The sequence below is a fragment of the Eptatretus burgeri genome, chromosome 1 (assembly GCF_056783735.1).
Source record: "Eptatretus burgeri isolate ZD-2024b chromosome 1, Ebu_testis_v1, whole genome shotgun sequence".
Classification (NCBI taxonomy): Eukaryota; Metazoa; Chordata; class Myxini; order Myxiniformes; family Myxinidae; genus Eptatretus; species Eptatretus burgeri.
This window is the reverse complement of record NC_140961.1, coordinates 25,634,451-25,651,492: the sequence shown is the minus strand read 5'-3', so window position 1 is coordinate 25,651,492 and position 17,042 is coordinate 25,634,451. Positions and strand designations below refer to the sequence as shown.

The 17,042-nt window shown below is 40.4% G+C and overlaps 1 protein-coding gene across 1 annotated transcript; it reads right to left on the bottom strand.

The window, feature by feature from the left end:
- Positions 1 to 1,824: 1,824 nt before the first annotated feature.
- RPS21 (ribosomal protein S21) lies at positions 1,825 to 16,978 on the bottom strand. Its single transcript, XM_085875894.1, has 6 exons — positions 16,894 to 16,978; positions 16,475 to 16,546; positions 9,297 to 9,360; positions 8,587 to 8,658; positions 2,006 to 2,061; positions 1,825 to 1,879 (listed from the first exon to the last, which is right to left on the bottom strand). The coding sequence occupies exons 2-6, from the start codon at positions 16,522 to 16,524 to the stop codon at positions 1,870 to 1,872; spliced, it is 252 nt and encodes an 83-aa protein (XP_085732020.1). The 5' UTR covers positions 16,525 to 16,546; positions 16,894 to 16,978; the 3' UTR covers positions 1,825 to 1,869.
- Between the last annotated feature and the right edge of the window lie 64 nt (positions 16,979 to 17,042).

Sequence of the window (17,042 nt, the reverse complement as noted above, 5' to 3'; positions counted from 1 at the left end):
TTTCCTGAATCTGATCACCACCTCCTCTGCCATCCACCTTACCTCCAAGCTTTGTGTCATCTGCAAATTTGGAAAGCCTACTCTACCCCACTATCCAAATCGTTGATGTAAATCATGAATAGTAATGGTCCAAGTACTGATCCCTGAGGTACCCCGCCACTTACATCCTCCCACTCACAGCCACTCTTTGCTTCCTATCACGAAGCCAGTTTGCAATCCAATTAGCTCCCTGACCAGCCACTCCACAAGCCCTCACTTTGGCCAACAACCTCCGATGTGGTACCTCATCAAATGCCTTCTTAAAGTCTAGATACACTACGTCCACTGCCTTTCCCTCATCCACCCAATAAGACACTGCTTCAAAGAACTCTAAAATATTTGTTAAACAGGAACCACCTTTGGTAAACCCATGTTGACTACCTTTAATTACTTTGTATTGGATTAAATGGTTCCTCATCCGGTCCTTAATTAATTTCTCCAACACCTTTCCCACAACTGCAGTCAAACTAACAGGTCTATAATTTCCCAATTCTTCTCTGGATCCTTTGTTAGTGGTGTTACATTTGCTACTCCCCAATCCTCCAGTACCTATCCTGACTCCAGTGAGCTTTTGAAAATATCTGTGAACATCTTACTTAGCTGCTCAGCTACCTCTCTCAATACTCTCTGTTGCATATTATCGGGACCCTGAGCCTTATCTACTCTTAGATTCCCTAGCTGTTCCTTTACTTCCTCCACTCCAACCTGGATCTTCTGTAAAAGCCCTTCCTCACCTCTTCAATAGATACTCTCAGCTATTGGCAATTCTTCTGACTGTTCTTGTATAAAAGTTGAAGAAAAATACCTGTTTAATAAGCCTGCCATCTCACTTTCATCACGAACCACTCTCCCGGTGCTATTCCTCAATGGGCCCACACCTGTCCTAACCTGTTCTTTTTCCCCCCGATATACTTAAAGAAAGCCTTGCAATTATGTTTAATATTCTTAGTCATGTCCTTCTCATACTCTCTTTTGGCCTCTGCCTCTGTTTACTTTGATAGTGATACTCATACTTGCCTCTGTTTACTTTGATAGTGATATAAATGTAACTCCAGTCCTGTTATTTTAAGACTAATAAATGCCTTCTGCTTCTCCTTAATAGCGTTCCTTATCTCACTGCTCAACCACCCTGGTCTCTTTCTGTTTCTAGTTTTACAACTTATTGGAATGTACTTACTCTGCACTCTGCACATTTGGTCCTTGAAGGTTTCCCATTTTTCTGATGTCGATTGTCCTGTTGTTAGCCTCTCCCAATCTACATCACCAAATTCTCTCCTCACCCTCAAAGTTTGCCTTCCTGAAATCTAACAGCCTTACCCTACTATCCTGAACTCTCAACAGAATCTTTGCACACACAATATTATGGTCACTTGCTCATAAATGCTCCCCAACCTCCACCTCCTCCACCATATTGGGATATGGTGTTGACCTTGGGCCTTAGTTGTTGACCTTGGGTCTATGCTGACCTTTTGGTCCAAGTTGACCCCAAACATAATTAGTGGTTGAATTCAGTGACTTGAAATATAAATCATCTTCAAATTTCAAGTGAATCGGATGAAAATTGAGGCTTTTAGAAAAACCACAGTAGTTGTTGACCTTTGGCCGATGTTGACCTTTTGACAGACAGACAGACAGGATAACAAAATCGACTCACCAATATACTTGAAAAAGCTTCGATTTTGCAAGTAACAAACAGACAGAAAGGGGTGAAAACGTAACATCCTTCACCTTCGGTGGTGGAGGTAATAAAATAAAATGCAAAACAGAAACACTTCACACAAGATGCAATGTTTGAAATTTATTCCATTTCTTCTGATGATCACAAATTCTTCAGATGTTCCTGGAAGGGGAGGATATGAAGTGGAGGGGGGGAGGAGGGGGAGGGAGGATTAATTGAAAACAGTGGGGGGAAAAAAAAGGCAATGCAAGATATTAAAGTAAATAAGAGCTCCAAAATATTGCTTACTTTGGGATGATGCCATCGTCCTTAGCCAACCTCAAGATGCAATCATCAGATTCACCCTAGCAGGATAAGCAGAAGGGCAGTTCCATAAATTTGTCAACCAGGAAGTCAATATTTCAAAATGAAATTATCAGCACAAATTATATATCATTTTGAAGCGAATTGTACAAGCTGTTCAAAAATTGTAAATTATAAATGCACTTTTTTTGAAAAAAATCTGCACACTTCACAGAAATTTTTAATTGAACTTATGAAGTCAGAAAATGCATTTTTTCTGTGTACGTCCAAACACATGGTATTTTTTTTTTAATTAGTCCAAGGTCATTAAGGTGTTGACACTATTTTTTCATTGTTACTTGTTTTCGACTAAACACTTGTCATATCATGGCCAAATAAAAGTTTCATATTCTCAATCTTTGTGTCTGTGGTATCTTAATAATGTGTCCAAAATGTATGTCCGAAATTATGGAACTGCCCAGAAACAAAATTAACAAAATAAAAATCTGCTTGAAGTAATACACTGTTATCACACTACAACTCAAAATGGTGTTTGTTTGACTTCCATGCACTCCTCAACCGCTGGATGGAATCAGTTGAGAAAACAGGCAGTCCTCGGGTTACGTAAGGTCGACTTGCGTAAACTCAACTTTGGGGTAAGCGCCAATTAAAATATATAATTTGAGATGCGTCAATTATTTACATCTTTACGTTGCTTTACATACGGCCCAGTTTGGCACTACTTGTATTTACATGTGTAGGGGGTCAGGGTGGACCTCAAACAGCCATGGCACCAGTGTTTCCCCCATGGAGCTGTGCCGTCACTCGTGGCGTGTATTTATTGCGTCTCCAGCGACGGAGCTGTTGGACGTGGGAACGTGAAATTGAAGGCGTGCAAGGGCAGAAGGCAAATAAATGAGGAAGAAAACAAAAGGATGGAGACGGATGTTGCAGGAAAGAATGAATGACGAAGTTGAAAGGTGTGACAATAAATTAATTGGCAAAGCGTGAAGGAGTGAAAGAAGGAACATGAGCGAGCAAAGGGAAAGCATAAGGAATGACAGAGGGAAGGACTCAAAAGGGACGGACGAGAGCAGAGGACGAGATGAGACTCGTGTTCATGTGAATAATAATTGATCGAGCACCGAACAGAGTACGTTACCCTCTCAAGCTGCAAAGCTTTGAATCTCCGAGTTGCTACGCCCTTCTTCTTCTCAGGTTCTATACGGATCAATTTCCTTAGAGTAGGTCCATCCTTCAGTCTCCCTCCTCTGTCTTTTGGCATTCCGTTTTCCGCTCCTATGTTGGTACTGTACATGTAAGTGTTCAATTAATTATATAATCTTTTTTCAGATTTAACTCTATGAAATTCAACTGATGTAAAGGTCCCGGGAATGGAACACTTACCTAAGTTAAGGATTCCCTGGATGGTGGTTGTACACAGACTGTGCACGGGAAGGTTTTAGAAAGCAAAAAATAATAATAACAATTCATTGCCCGGGGAGGTCAGGCTGGGAGAATTAGTGCAGCCGTAATTAAAAGGGAATGTATGCGTCTGTAATTCTAATGAGTCAACATGTACAGGTTTCTTCACTTGTTTAATATAATTGTTCAAATATTCTGATGTTTGCTCATACAGTTTAATCTACCCTTTAACAGTTCACAGGGCTTTCTGCACCTTTTTGGAGAAAATTAATAACTTTAATGAGTGAAGATTAAAATTTCATGGAATATATCTACTATGTGCACGCAAAGAGAAAAGCAGGGTGAAACAACTGGTTCATGTCCGACAGTCCATCCGTCGATCTGTTTGTTTGTTTGTTTGTCCGCAAACATAATTTTATGATTGTGGAACAATTTCATTTAAATTGAATGTTATATTTTGAACATGAATTGGAAAACAAACCTGCCATTTAACAGTACTTTGTCTGAATTTGTCCCAATCGCATATACTCAGAGGAGTGATTATATATATATATATATATATATATATATATATATATATATATATATATATATATATATATATATATATATATATATATATATATATATATATATATATATATATATATATATATATGTATATATATATATGTATATATATATATATATATATGTATATATATGTATATATATATATATATGTATATATGTATATATGTATATATGTATATATGTATATATGTATATATATATATATATATGTATATATATATATATATATATATATATATATATATGTATATATACATATATATATATATATATATATATATATATATATATATATATATATATATATATATATATATATATATATATATATACATACTTTATCTGCCTTTCTGGCAGTCAAACAAAATTGCAAATCATTCCAAACAGGAAGCTTACTGTTTATAAGGATGATATAAAGGACAAACAACAGGCACGAGGAACTAATGTAACATGTTGGCTAGGGTGGTGTAAAAGACACTGCATAAACAGCGGTAAAACACAGAATTAATATAATTCTATGACTTTTACAATTTTTATTCCACTTAAATTGAACACTGTAGAACACAAATTGCCTTCTTAATACTTCCAAGAACGTCCAGTTTTGCAGTGCTGTACTTGAGCATGTTAAATAGGGTGGTGTATAAAACTGCTTCAATAGCACTAAACATCTGGATTGTATTTTAAACGATCTTCAAAATCATCATTTTATTGAAGTTATCCCCTTGTTATAAACAGCTCCAGAGTTATTTAGGAAAAGAGTTTTGTGCTTGGGAACTTTGCTTATAATATGTACTCATGATTTAATGAGGGGAGTGGAGAGTTTGACTATTTTGTACACAGTGTCAATGTTTGTGAAGGAGCTGGGAACAAAGAACGCTACCTGCTGTTGTTTTACAGTACGGTTGGTTAATCACCTTGAATAAACTATTAAATTGCATTCCTTCAATTAACATTGGAAACGATACTTGGTGTTGTCTTTTTTTTATTATAATTTATAAGAATTTTTTATGAAACTGTAATCATGCTCATTCGCAGCCAAAACAGATTTTTTAAATATTTAAGCTTCCCGACAAACCAGGATCTGCCAGGAACCTATCCACCTTTTTCCCATTGAAACACAATGCGCGAAATTCGCAGTGTCAACATTCGTGGTATTTTTCATGGGTCACGAACCGCCGGGTATTTATCCCCCCTTTTTACATTGAAACAATGCTCTGCTATTCACGTGTTCACCATTCGCATAATTTTCAAGGAACATATCCCCCGCAAATAGCGGGGTCTGACAGTACTTTGAAGCAATTGAAATGGAGGGGTTCAGGGATATCGGCAGAAGTGGGAGGGAGCTTAATATTGGTATGATAAGGTTGTAGCCTGGTGTTGGCTTAATGGTTAGGGTGGTGGGCTTGGGATTCCAGGATCCAGAGTTCAAATCCTGCTTAGCTGTTGAATCAATACCAGGTGGGGTTGACAGCCTGTCATCCTTCTGAGGTTGGCAAAATGAGTGCCAGCTTGTTGGTATCCTGTGTTGGAGTGGCGACCCATCCAGGATTGTGTTCAATAGCCAAGGAGACTGCTTAGGCAGCACCAACGCTCTGCACAGAGTATGGTCCCAATGGATTGATGGATAAGGTTATGAGGTCAATGCTAATAATTTGTTGTTCATGATAGTTTGAGTCTATGGTTAGAAGGAGGTGCTGTGTAATGGACATGCTTACAAGGTAATGTGTTTATTGCTTAATATATTATCATATAAAGTGATGTATGATTAAAGTTATTCGTATGTAGTAATCGATGCTGACATCATTTGAACATTTTTCTAGGCCTTATGGTGATCCTGCGTTGCTGACATCATTTGAACATTTTTCTAGGCCTTATAAGGGGTTCAAGCACTATTTCGAGAATATCAAAGAAAGTTGATTTTTGAGTTTGTTCTTTACGTTACCTGACCCGCTTTTGTGAAAATGTCCCTTATGCGCATTTATAGATAAACACAATGCCCCAATCCAGTCGTCGTTTACGAGAGCGAAGGAACGTCCTGTGTGGTTGCTTGAAAGATTTTTGGTTTTTTTTTGGTTTGCACGTACGGGCACGCGAGAGCGAAGGAACGGCCTGTGTAGTTGTTTCTGGCACGCAGTTTTAAACTTTTTTTTTTTTGCACGTACGGGCACGTACGGCACGCATGTGCGGGCACGTACTAGTACTTTAAATAAAACTAATAATTAAATAAGTTTGAAAAATGATATTGCGTTGCTGTGTTGACTTAACTGTCTGGACACAACTTTGAAGTTGTGGGTCCATTGATGTTGAATAATCTACTGATGTGGACCGGCGATCAGGGTTGTGGATCCGTCGTTTGGAGAGGTTCTGGGTTGAAAGGATCAAAACCTCGATGAAAAACGGTGCCCAGCTGATGATCCGGGCAGTTGGGAAATCAGTAAATTGCTTATAAGTTAAGGTTATATCTTCAAATAAAATAGCTTTTTTTAAGTACCTACCAGTGTGTGTGTGTGTGTGTGTGTGTGTGTGTGTGTGTGTGTGTGTGTGTGTGTGTGTGTGTATGTGTGTGTGTGTGTGTGTGTGTGTGTGTGTGTGTATGTGTATGTGTATGTGTATGTGTATGTGTGCGTGTGCGTGTGCGTGTGCGTGTGTCTTCCTTCTTTGGACTACGGTGCAGTAATTGGTCTTTATTTTGATTATTGTCTCAACTAGGAATTTTTTTTATTTTTTGGATACAGTCAAGGCTCGTAAAAGAGCGAGTACAAGTACAATGAACGGATCAGGATGCAACAGGACAAAAGGAATAGCAGAGAGGGGGGAACACCAACAGCAGAGCCAAAGGCCAAAACAGAAGGCAGACAAGCAATGGGTGTAGGGAGGAATGGGGACAGGAGAGGATGCACGAGATGGACAAGATGGATACAGAAGGAAGCTTCCAAAAGAGAAAACTGCAAATTTGAAATGAGGAGGGATTGGGTTGGGGTGAACAAGGGTAAAAAATAAATAAAAGTTTTCAAAAATTCAAAACAACATCATAGCTTTGGATTGGGGACAATCTGAGATGGTAGTGAACAGCTGCCTGGAAGACCTGGAGGGAAGAATGAGATTTCAGAGGATGTGGAAGTTGGTTCCACAAGGAGGGGGGAGGAAACAAATGAGTGGAAGGGAGCACTCTGTTAATAACTGTTTTATAGTTATGGGGAAAGAATGGCTGACAATGCCTGGTGTTGGCTTAATGGCTAGGATAGTGGGCTTGGGATCTTAGAGTCCAGAGTTCATATCCCACTTGGCCATTGAATTGATACCAGGTGGGGTTGGTTCAGCCTGTCATTCTTCCGAGGTCGGCAAAATGAGTACCAGCTTGCTGGGATGATCAAGCCATTTGAGTATCCCATGTTGGAGTGGCAACCTGTCCAGGATTGGCCCAATAGCCAAGGAGACTGCTTTGGCATCACCGATGCTCTGTACAGAGTATGGTCCCAATGTATGGGATGGATGGAATGGCCTACAGCAATGGCAGTGTGATCTCAGTATTGTCAAGAACATGGAAATGACATGGCTTGATTGGCCTAGTGGCTTCGTCCTCTTTCTGATTTCCGAGTTCATCAACATTGCAACACATCAATTATATCGTCCCAAATATAAGCAGACAAAACAAAATTATTGCACTTGCCACTGCAGTGACTTACTCACACCACTCTGCAGGCAGAGGTGAACATGGCACTTAGCCAGAAAACACTGGACAAGTGAGAAACATGAAGTTCCATCATGACATACTGAGCAATTTCCATCAACAGGAAAATAAACCAATGTCACCCCCAGGGTGACCAGTATCTTGCCAAAATGTGAACATGACTTATTTATTCGATTAAAAAGTTACTCAAAAAATAAGGGTTTCGTCGACCTTGATGCTTAACCTTTTTGTGACCTTGACCTTTATATTTTCGTACGGTTAATGGTATCTCTCCAGGACCGTTGTACATGAAATAAAGAGATTTTGATGAGAACTGAGGAAATAAAATTTTCATGAAAAATCCGTTTTTTCATCATGAAGTCATCAAATGACGTCATAGCGTCAAACTTTTCACAGATCTGGAAAGCACTTATCAAGCGCTTTCATATGAGGTATTACTCGATATGGTATCTAAGATTTCAAAATTTGACCTTGGGGTCAAAAACTTTCAACCTCCAGCGCTAACCATGAAGGTCAAGGCCGATCGCCACCAAAAATTAATCAGCTGAGCGCCAGACCATGAACTATATTCCCATGAAGTTTGAAGACTATCCGATCAAAATTACTCAAAAAATAAGGGTTTCGTCGACTCCCCTGATTTGCGACAGTGACCTTGACCTTTGACCTTGAAAATTTTATGCGCTGAAAGGGACCTCTATAGGACTCTGATATGCGAAGTTACAAAAATTTCCAATGATAACTGTGCTCTGCAGAGTGATCGATACGTGATGAACGACAAAAAAAAAAAAAAAAAAAATTAAAAAAAACATACAAGCTGACTAACATATCTTGCAATAACTTCGTTTTGGCAAGGTAACAACTGCATAAAAACAAAGAATCATGCCAATCATCTACCCACCATCTTCCGAAATGCACCACAGATGGCGTAGGTCTTGAACTGACCACCAAAACGGCCAGTGATGGGATCAAGCTGCAGACAAAACACATGTAAAAGAAAGATGCCTTCCTGAAACAAAATACATCAAAACAAACAGTTGATGGCCTTCTACCATCACGAGATGTCAATGAGCTGCAAGGATAGCCTAGAGGTACACACACACGCCTCTAAACTGTCTTGCCTGGGTTCGAATCCCGACCCAGCGAGAAACTGTCATCGCTGTGTTTCATAGGCAGGGCGATTCATCAATGTGAGCACCGTCCCTTGGATAGACATTAAACCGGCATCAGTTGGTGGACGTTAAAGAAACCCACAGTGTCCTTCGTAGAGAGTAGGCGAGCTATCGCCGGCAACATGGCCAAATTCCACATTCCTACTCTAACCTACAAGAAGCACTGCATCAGCGACACAGCCATGGCCCAGCAAATTAAGCTATACCCACAGCCATATGCTGTCTATGAAAGAAGACGACCAGATGTCAAAAATCAATGGTCCATTTTATGTATGCAGATACAACCTTTACTCACAGGGTTGAAAAAAAAAGCAACATCATAAGCAACAAAACTTCCTCTGGGTCAAAAGTACAAATGAAAGTGGAAAATCCAAGAAAACTACCCCAGTGAGTGAAAAGTTGTTATTACTACAACATAACACACATCAAAACAAAGTACCTCAGCAATGTTGATCTGGATGGATGCGTGATCCTTCGCAGAGATAATACGGTTGCTCGCCGAGCTAAAGGAAGAAACATTAATGTGCATTAAAAAAAAAAAAAAAATCAATAAATAAAAATGTTAACAATGACGAAGCTTTCTTTCTCAATATGTTCGTACCATCTTTATTATATTTTTTATTTTTACACAAGCCACAATAAACAACCATACACACTTTGCCAAAAACACTTTTGATGGATGACTTGTCCACTAAAATAAACTAACAGAACAGTGAAGAACGTGCATTGAAAATAAAAATGTGATACTCAGTTAAAACTCAAGGATAATATCCATTCCTCACATTTCAAAATGTAGAACGCAGAACATGCACTACACAGTCACATTACCAACTAGAACGGTGCTCGGTGGAGAGCATACCTCCGCCACGCTGAACAGTTTACGTTTTGTATCCCACCGATAGGTCGGATCTGGATCCAGACATGAACAAAAATCAAATCATGGCTCGTGCTCGTCACGTAACCAATTCATCCACCAAGTTTCGTCCGAATCTGTCCACAACTTTGAGATATATCGTGCTATATCTCCTCCTCTCAATGGTAAAGAATTACTTTTAAAATTAAATAATTATCGTATCCAGATTCGGATTCGGATCTTCACCAAAATCGAATCAATTAGTCGGGGTCACACCCCCAACCTGTCCACCAAGTTTCATCCAAATCCATCCACAACGTTATTAGATATCGTGCTATATAATCAGTTTAGCCCCATCTCTCAATGATGAAGATTCACTTAAAAAAAATCTCTCGTAGCCGGATCCGTATCTTCACCAAAATCTAATCAGTTCGTCCTTATCACACACCCAACCTGCCCACAAAATTTCATCCGGGTCGGTCCACAACTTTTTGAGATATCCTGCACACAGACAGACAGACAAACGAGAAAAAGACGTGCGGAGCACGATACTTACAAAATTCACCGCCTTTCCAAAGGTTGCTATGGATACATCAAAATTAAAATCCATCCATCCACTGGGACCATACTCTGTGCAGAGCGTTGGTGCTGCCTAAGCAGTCTCCTTGGCTATTGGGTACAATTCTGGACGGGTCGCCACTCCGACACAGGATACCAGCATGCTGGCAATCATTTTGCCGACCTCGGAAGGATGACAGGCAGAGTCAACCCCACCTGGTATTAATTCAACAGCCGAGTGGGATTTTGAACTCAGGATCCTCGGATCCTAAGCCCACCACCCTAACCATTAAGCCAACACCAGGCATAAAATTAAAATTGACAATCGTAATCAAAGCTCGTGTCAATCGGATGAAAATTATTTTTCAGATTGAAATTGATGGCTTTAGAAGTTTGACCTCAAGTTGACCTTTCATCTTTTGACCTCAAAAAGAGTTGTTTGCAAACTCAGTGACCCAATATGCAAATTCTGTTCAAATGTCGTCAATCGGATGAAAATTGACGATTTTAGAAATTCGACCTCAAAATAAACAGGCTTCTCAGTTGAGACAACCTCTCCACGACTTGGTAAAGTTTCATGACAATCGGTTTAGAATAGTGACCTGTGGGTGATTGACAGACAAACAGACAGAGAGAATAACAAAATCGACTGACCAATATACTTGAAAAAAAAAAAAATCTTCAATTTTGCCCACAAGTATGAAATATATTCAGAAGGCAGATAGGGGTGAAAACACAACCTCCTTCACACCTTGGGTGGTGGAGGTTAAAAAAAAAAAAACTACAATTTGATATTGGGTCATTCCTGGTGGAACTTTTTGCAGCATTTGAACTTTGCTTTGCGATGGCAAGCCATGGACCGCTGTCGGTTCCTTTTTATGGAGACAGAGGCCAAAACAAAAATCATATTCTTTACAAATGTAAACCTATCATGGTATATGATACTCATCATAGGAGCAAGCACATCATGACAGTCAGCACTGACCCCACCAACCCTCTTATTCATTCATATCAACAATGAAGAATGTCTGACAAAACAAAACAGCAGTCTGGCACATTCAAACTTCATCTCTTCAATGTCCCCCCCCCCCCACCTCACTACTAATCCACATAATTCCTAATGCAAGAACCCAAGCATGTGTATACACACACACACACCTGTCCTTATTATCTTGCCAAAACAAAGTTTTTGCAAGATATGCTAGTAAGCTTGTACGTTTTTTTTTGTTTGTTTGTCTGTAATCACGTATAAAAAAATTCTGCAGAGCACAGTTATCATTGGAAATTTTTGTAACTTTGCATATCAGAGGCCTATAGAGGTCCCTTTCAGCACATAAAATTTTGAAGGTAAAGGTCAAAGGTCAAGGTCACTTTGTTGCAAATCAGGGGAGTTGACGAAACCCTTATTTTTTGAGTAATTTTGATCGGATCGTCTTCAAACTTCATGGGAATATAGTTCATGGTCTGGCGCTCAGCTGATTAATTTTTGGTGGCGATTGGCCTTGACCTTCATATGTTTTTTTTGTTTGTTTGTCTGTAATCACGTATAAATCGCTCTGCAGAGCACAGTTATCATTGGAAATTTTTGTAACTTCGCATATCAGAGGCCTGTCGAGGTCCCTTTCAGCGCATAAAATTTTGAAGGTCAAGGTCACTTTGTCGCAAATCAGGGGAGTCGATGAAACCCTTATTTTTTGAGTAATTTTGATCGGATCGTCTTCAAACTTCATGGGAATATAGTTCATGGTCTGGCGCTCAGCTGATTAATTTTTGGTGGCGATTGGCCTTGACCTTCATGGTTAACTCCTAAGGTCAAACATATTTGACCCCAAGGTCAAATTTTCAACTTTTAGGAACCATATCGTGTAGTACCTCAAATTGAACACCTCGATGAGTGCTTTCTAGATATGTCAAGCTTGAGACATTATGACATCATTTGGTGACGTTATGAGGCAAAAGCATATTTTTCATGGTTACTCTGGAGAACGATTCTCATCGGAATCTCTCGTAGGCAGATATTCCTCAAGGAGTCACTCCTGGTGGATAGCAGCTCTGTTCACCTCAGTGTGACCTTAAAGAAGTCACACGTGGTCACCTTTTGGCAAGATACGGGTCACCCTGCAGGTGACATTGGTTTATTTTTTTATTGGAAATTTCAAGGGGCTAACCCGAATTTAGGTTGATATTTAAGAGAAAAAAATCGGAACCCGAAAAAAAATATTTTAGGGGTTGCTGCCATCTATCGAAATTTGAAAAAAAAAGAAATTCATTTTATATTTTTCTTTTTTTTAATCTTATGCCAAAATGACATGAACATGTAATGTATGATGTTTTCTGGTGCATTAAAATCTGAAATACTGCAGAAGAATATTGTTGAAGTGGGTAAGATTTTTCCAGTCCATCTCAGTGAAACTTGAAACGTCTTAAAAAAAAAAAAAAGAAAAAAAAAATCAAGATTTTATGTATTTTTTGCGTTTTTCAAACTCCGCAGTTTGCAGACAGAGACTGAACAGAAGGGACAAGAGCTATAGTTCACTTGTTCAAAGTTGATTTCTTACAGTCCAGGAATCGTTTTCGGTGATCAGTTACCGCTTGTAATAGGTACTGCTTTTGCTCCTCATCGTACGTATTAAGACTGTGGTACTCAGTCGCCAGGGCTACACCACGCTCTGCACAGTCATTCACAACTTTCAGTTTGCTGACGATAGTACGGCTCTGTAAGAAACTATCTTCAGTTTCCCATTGATCCGGGTCTTTGAGCAGAAAGTCAGAGTTCAAATGCAGTACATCAAAAAAAAACTTCTGCTTCTCGGAGATGCGAAATCTTCCAGTTTTCGGCGCATGATATCTTTCTGGTGAACAACAGCTCTTTCGGTGCTTCATCATCGTCATAGTCTTGTTAACCTCCGCCATCATCGAAGATGGATGGAGGTTACTGTTTTCACCCCTTTCTGTTTGTTTGTTTGTTTGTTTGTGAACAGTATTACGGAAAAACTCCTTGACGGATTTCGACGAAACTTGGTGGGGGGTATGGTCCCCCCACCAAGTTAGGTATGGTCCAAGGATCATGCCATTAAATTTTGGACCTGGTCCAAAATGCAATGGGCCGCCATTTTGAAAAAATATATGAATTTTTTTGTTTTTTTTTTGCATTTCTACATGTTTTAAGCGATTTCCAACCCCCCCTCCCAAAAAAAAATTGTTAGAGAAAAAAAAAATATTTTGCAACTTTTTTTTCAACAAAATTTCGATTTCTTTTTTTTTTGCACTTCTGCATGTTTTCAGTGATTTCCAACCCCCTCCCCCCCCAAAAAAAATGTCGGAGAAAAGAACTATAACTGTGAGCACTGTTGACGTCATATTTAATGAATAAGATATAAGGTTCACTTGAGTGACCCAGCAGTACTGGCGGCGGAGGTTTTGCTCTCTCCCGAGTGCTCCCCCTCTAGTTCTTTTAGAGTTTGAGATATTTTTATTTTGTCTTAATTGACACGTTTCAGTCAAATAGACATAATGGTATCAGTTCTACCGATAAATACCACAGCTGTCCCAGCAACTTTTCACCGTTGCCTTAGATATTGTTGAGGGGCCGGGTATCGGCTGCGAGCATGACTGCTTGATGGAGCAGTAGAGTCGGCTCCACCGATCACCCGGAATTTATAGGTCATCACCCCGGATAACTCCAGAGCCGACGGGTCCCTTATCGGACCGAAGTTCGCCAATAGGTCGACCACGTGGGGTAGGGTCAATTGCCAATTTCAATTTACCTAAATACCCACGTCGTCCAAACTACCGGGGAAATTCACCCTCGACGGCGCCCGTACAGAACGAGCCACTAGCGTGCTCGAACCGTGTGCGACCCGAGCGGACGGTCACCGAGCTTCCTTCGGTCCAAATGTCACTTTACAGCGACAACAACCTGGCTAAATCTCCAACATATACAGTATTAAACCAATAAAAGAAATACAAAAACGAACAGATACATTCAACAAATTGGTTTATTAACCTCCGCCATCGAAGATGGATGGAGGTTACTGTTTTCACCCGTCTGTTTGTTTGTGAACAGTATTACGGAAAAAATTCCTGGACGTATTTCGACGAAACTTGGTGGGGGGATTAGGTATGCCATTCGATTTTGGACTTGGTCCAAAAATAAAAAATAAAAAAAATAATAAAAAATAAAAACAAAATTTTTCAGCTTTTTTTCAAAAAAATTTCGATTTTATTTGAAAAATATTTGAATTTTTTTTTTGCGTGTCTACATCTTTTAAGTGATTTCCAACCCCCCCCCCAAAAAAATTGTTAGAGAAAAAAAAAAAACATTTTGCAACATTTTTTTTTCAAAAAAATTTCGATTTTTTTTTTTGGCATTTCTACGTGTGTGTCAATCTAGTTTAGTTTATTCAATCGTGGTTCAGTAGAGACTGATCCGTTTTGACCTACAATGAATAGGATATCAGGTTCACTTAAGTGACCCAACAGTATTGGCGGCGGACGTTTTGCACACTACCGAGTGCTCCCCCTCTAGTTTATAATGGGGCAGGGGGGCACGCAAGAAGCAGAGTTATCCCAATATAGCGAAGCACATATGTACAGCCAAGAGCACTTATACAATGACTACTTACTGCACTGGAGGCACAAACACACACACACGCACACACACCCAAAAGAAACGGTGCCCACAGCCTCCATTGAGGCCTCCAGCTCGGATGGAAAGGCGAGCTGAAGGCCAGAACCTGTCTCGGATCTGTCCACCTCGTGTGGTCTTAGAGCTGATTCGAATCCAGTCACGAGCGAGCCACAAGCGGCCTCCCGAGCTCCGCTCAGCGCCCGTGCCGCCAACAAAAACCTCTCCTCGGTATCAGCAGAGAGACGGCACGCACCCCTTCCCGTTCTTGTCGGTGGCAGGATCTCCTAATCTCTCCCTTAGTGTTGTCGGCAGGGATGGCGCGCAACCCCCTCGGCTCTCGTGGGGGATGGTGTCTCTCAAGCTCTTGATCATGAGGAGGAGGAAGAGGAACTTGGTCCGAATGCGCCGCACCCTGCCCTGCCCGCTCTCCCTTACTGGACGGTTTTGGCACGCAGAATTGCTCGTCGCCCTGTCATTGGCCAAAACGCACAGCAAGTTCGTCGATTGGCCCGGGGACGTGGTGACGTCACGCGGACCCCTTTCTCCCTGTTGCGGGATCTGATTGGCCGAGCAGCGGTCACCCCACCTGTAGCATGCTGATTGGTCGGGGGCCGCCACGAGGCCAATCCTTGAACTCCGCCCACCAAACAGGCAGAGGAATATTATTCTGTGTGGGCTCTGCCCACCAAACAGGCAGCAGAGGAATATTATTCTGCGTGGGCTCCACCCACGTACGTGCTGGCATGCACGTAGGCTATGGCGTCGGCCAAAGCGAGGTGAAGGTGATGCTGGCATTGTCGTAGTTATGAGGGGTGTAAAAACGAAAGAACACCCTGACTATCAAAGTAACTCACAGCGCATTTACATTTATTCACCCATTAGACTAGGGAAAGGGAGCTATCTATCCACATTCACTTATCAAAATAACTGAGCTTTAGGACCTGAATGTTGAGTGCTCAAGGCTTCCAGATTCGCAACAATATATCAACGTTCATTTCGGAATGTTTAACCATTCGCTTTAACAATGTCAGGTCTGAATTCAGTATATATTCTGAAACGAGAGAATAGTTATCATTAGTTCACGAAAGGCAATTTTGCGAAATGCCTGAATGACCGGATACCAGACCTGAAATTGACGGCAGTCAGTCAGTCACTGACTGACGGACTCAGTGATTCAATGGAGTAATGAGCAGACAATACAACAGATCTAAACAATAAATATCTCATACGTACAACAAGCTGTGACAGTACAAGAACAAGACATAATTTCATGTTAAAAATGGAAAATTTCCCCATTTTTGAGCCACGTTTCGGGACATATGTAACACTTTTGGGGGATCAAAAAACATTTTTTTCGTGTTATTCACGTTCGAACCAACCAGTAAGCACAGAAAATTTTTCATGAAAAATATCTCTGACATGAAAATACAAAAAAAAAAACAAATTCACATTTTCTACAATTTTTTTTTCATTTTTTTTTTCTCATAAATATCAACCTAAATTCGGGTTGGCCCCTTGAAATTTCCGAAAATAAAATAAAGACAGATCTGACACACACACACCACACACCACACACCATTTTCGAGGTACGTAGAGGTCCACGAAATCACCCACGTCGTTCTGCATGTTGGAATGAGATGGTCGTCACCTGTTAAACGAGAGATCGGCATCATTAGACAACCACAATCACCCAAGTAGTTTCCCCGACAATCGGAATGTATATTTACAGGAGGTAGAACATCATGTAAAACATGGAATGCAAAAGAAGAAGAGAACTACACTCCGGCACAGCATGTGGAGACCAGGCCGACAAGGCCTAGGGCTGCATACAACTCGAACTTTACACATTCCACAACCTTTGGCGAACAGAAAAGCACATCCAATACGTTCGTAATGATAAATAATATATCGCATGACTACTGCACGAACGAATGAAGTGTAAAGTAATAAAACCACGAGTCTGGACGGTTACAGTGAAAAAAGAGTCAAACGAACCAAACGCCGAAGGGAGAAAAAAGGAAAAATCAAGACGCGCGGGGTCGGTTGGGTAAAAAGATTCTTCTTCTTCTTCATGTGTATCGATAGCGGTTTGTTGTCGTTATTGTTGATGAGTTCAGGTTTACCGAACAAGGGATGAGGAAGAA

Bases quoted from the DNA above. Each gene is read 5' to 3' on its own strand.
- RPS21 (XM_085875894.1), bottom strand. From the start codon at position 16,524: ATGCAGAACGACGTGGGTGATTTCGTGGACCTCTACGTACCTCGAAAA. The intron at 8,659-9,296 runs GTACTTTGTTTT...TTTTGTCTGCAG, and splicing joins TCCAGATCAACATTGCTGAG to CTTGATCCCATCACTGGCCG. The intron at 2,062-8,586 runs GTGGGTAGATGA...TTATCCTGCTAG, and splicing joins GTGGTGCATTTCGGAAGATG to GGTGAATCTGATGATTGCAT.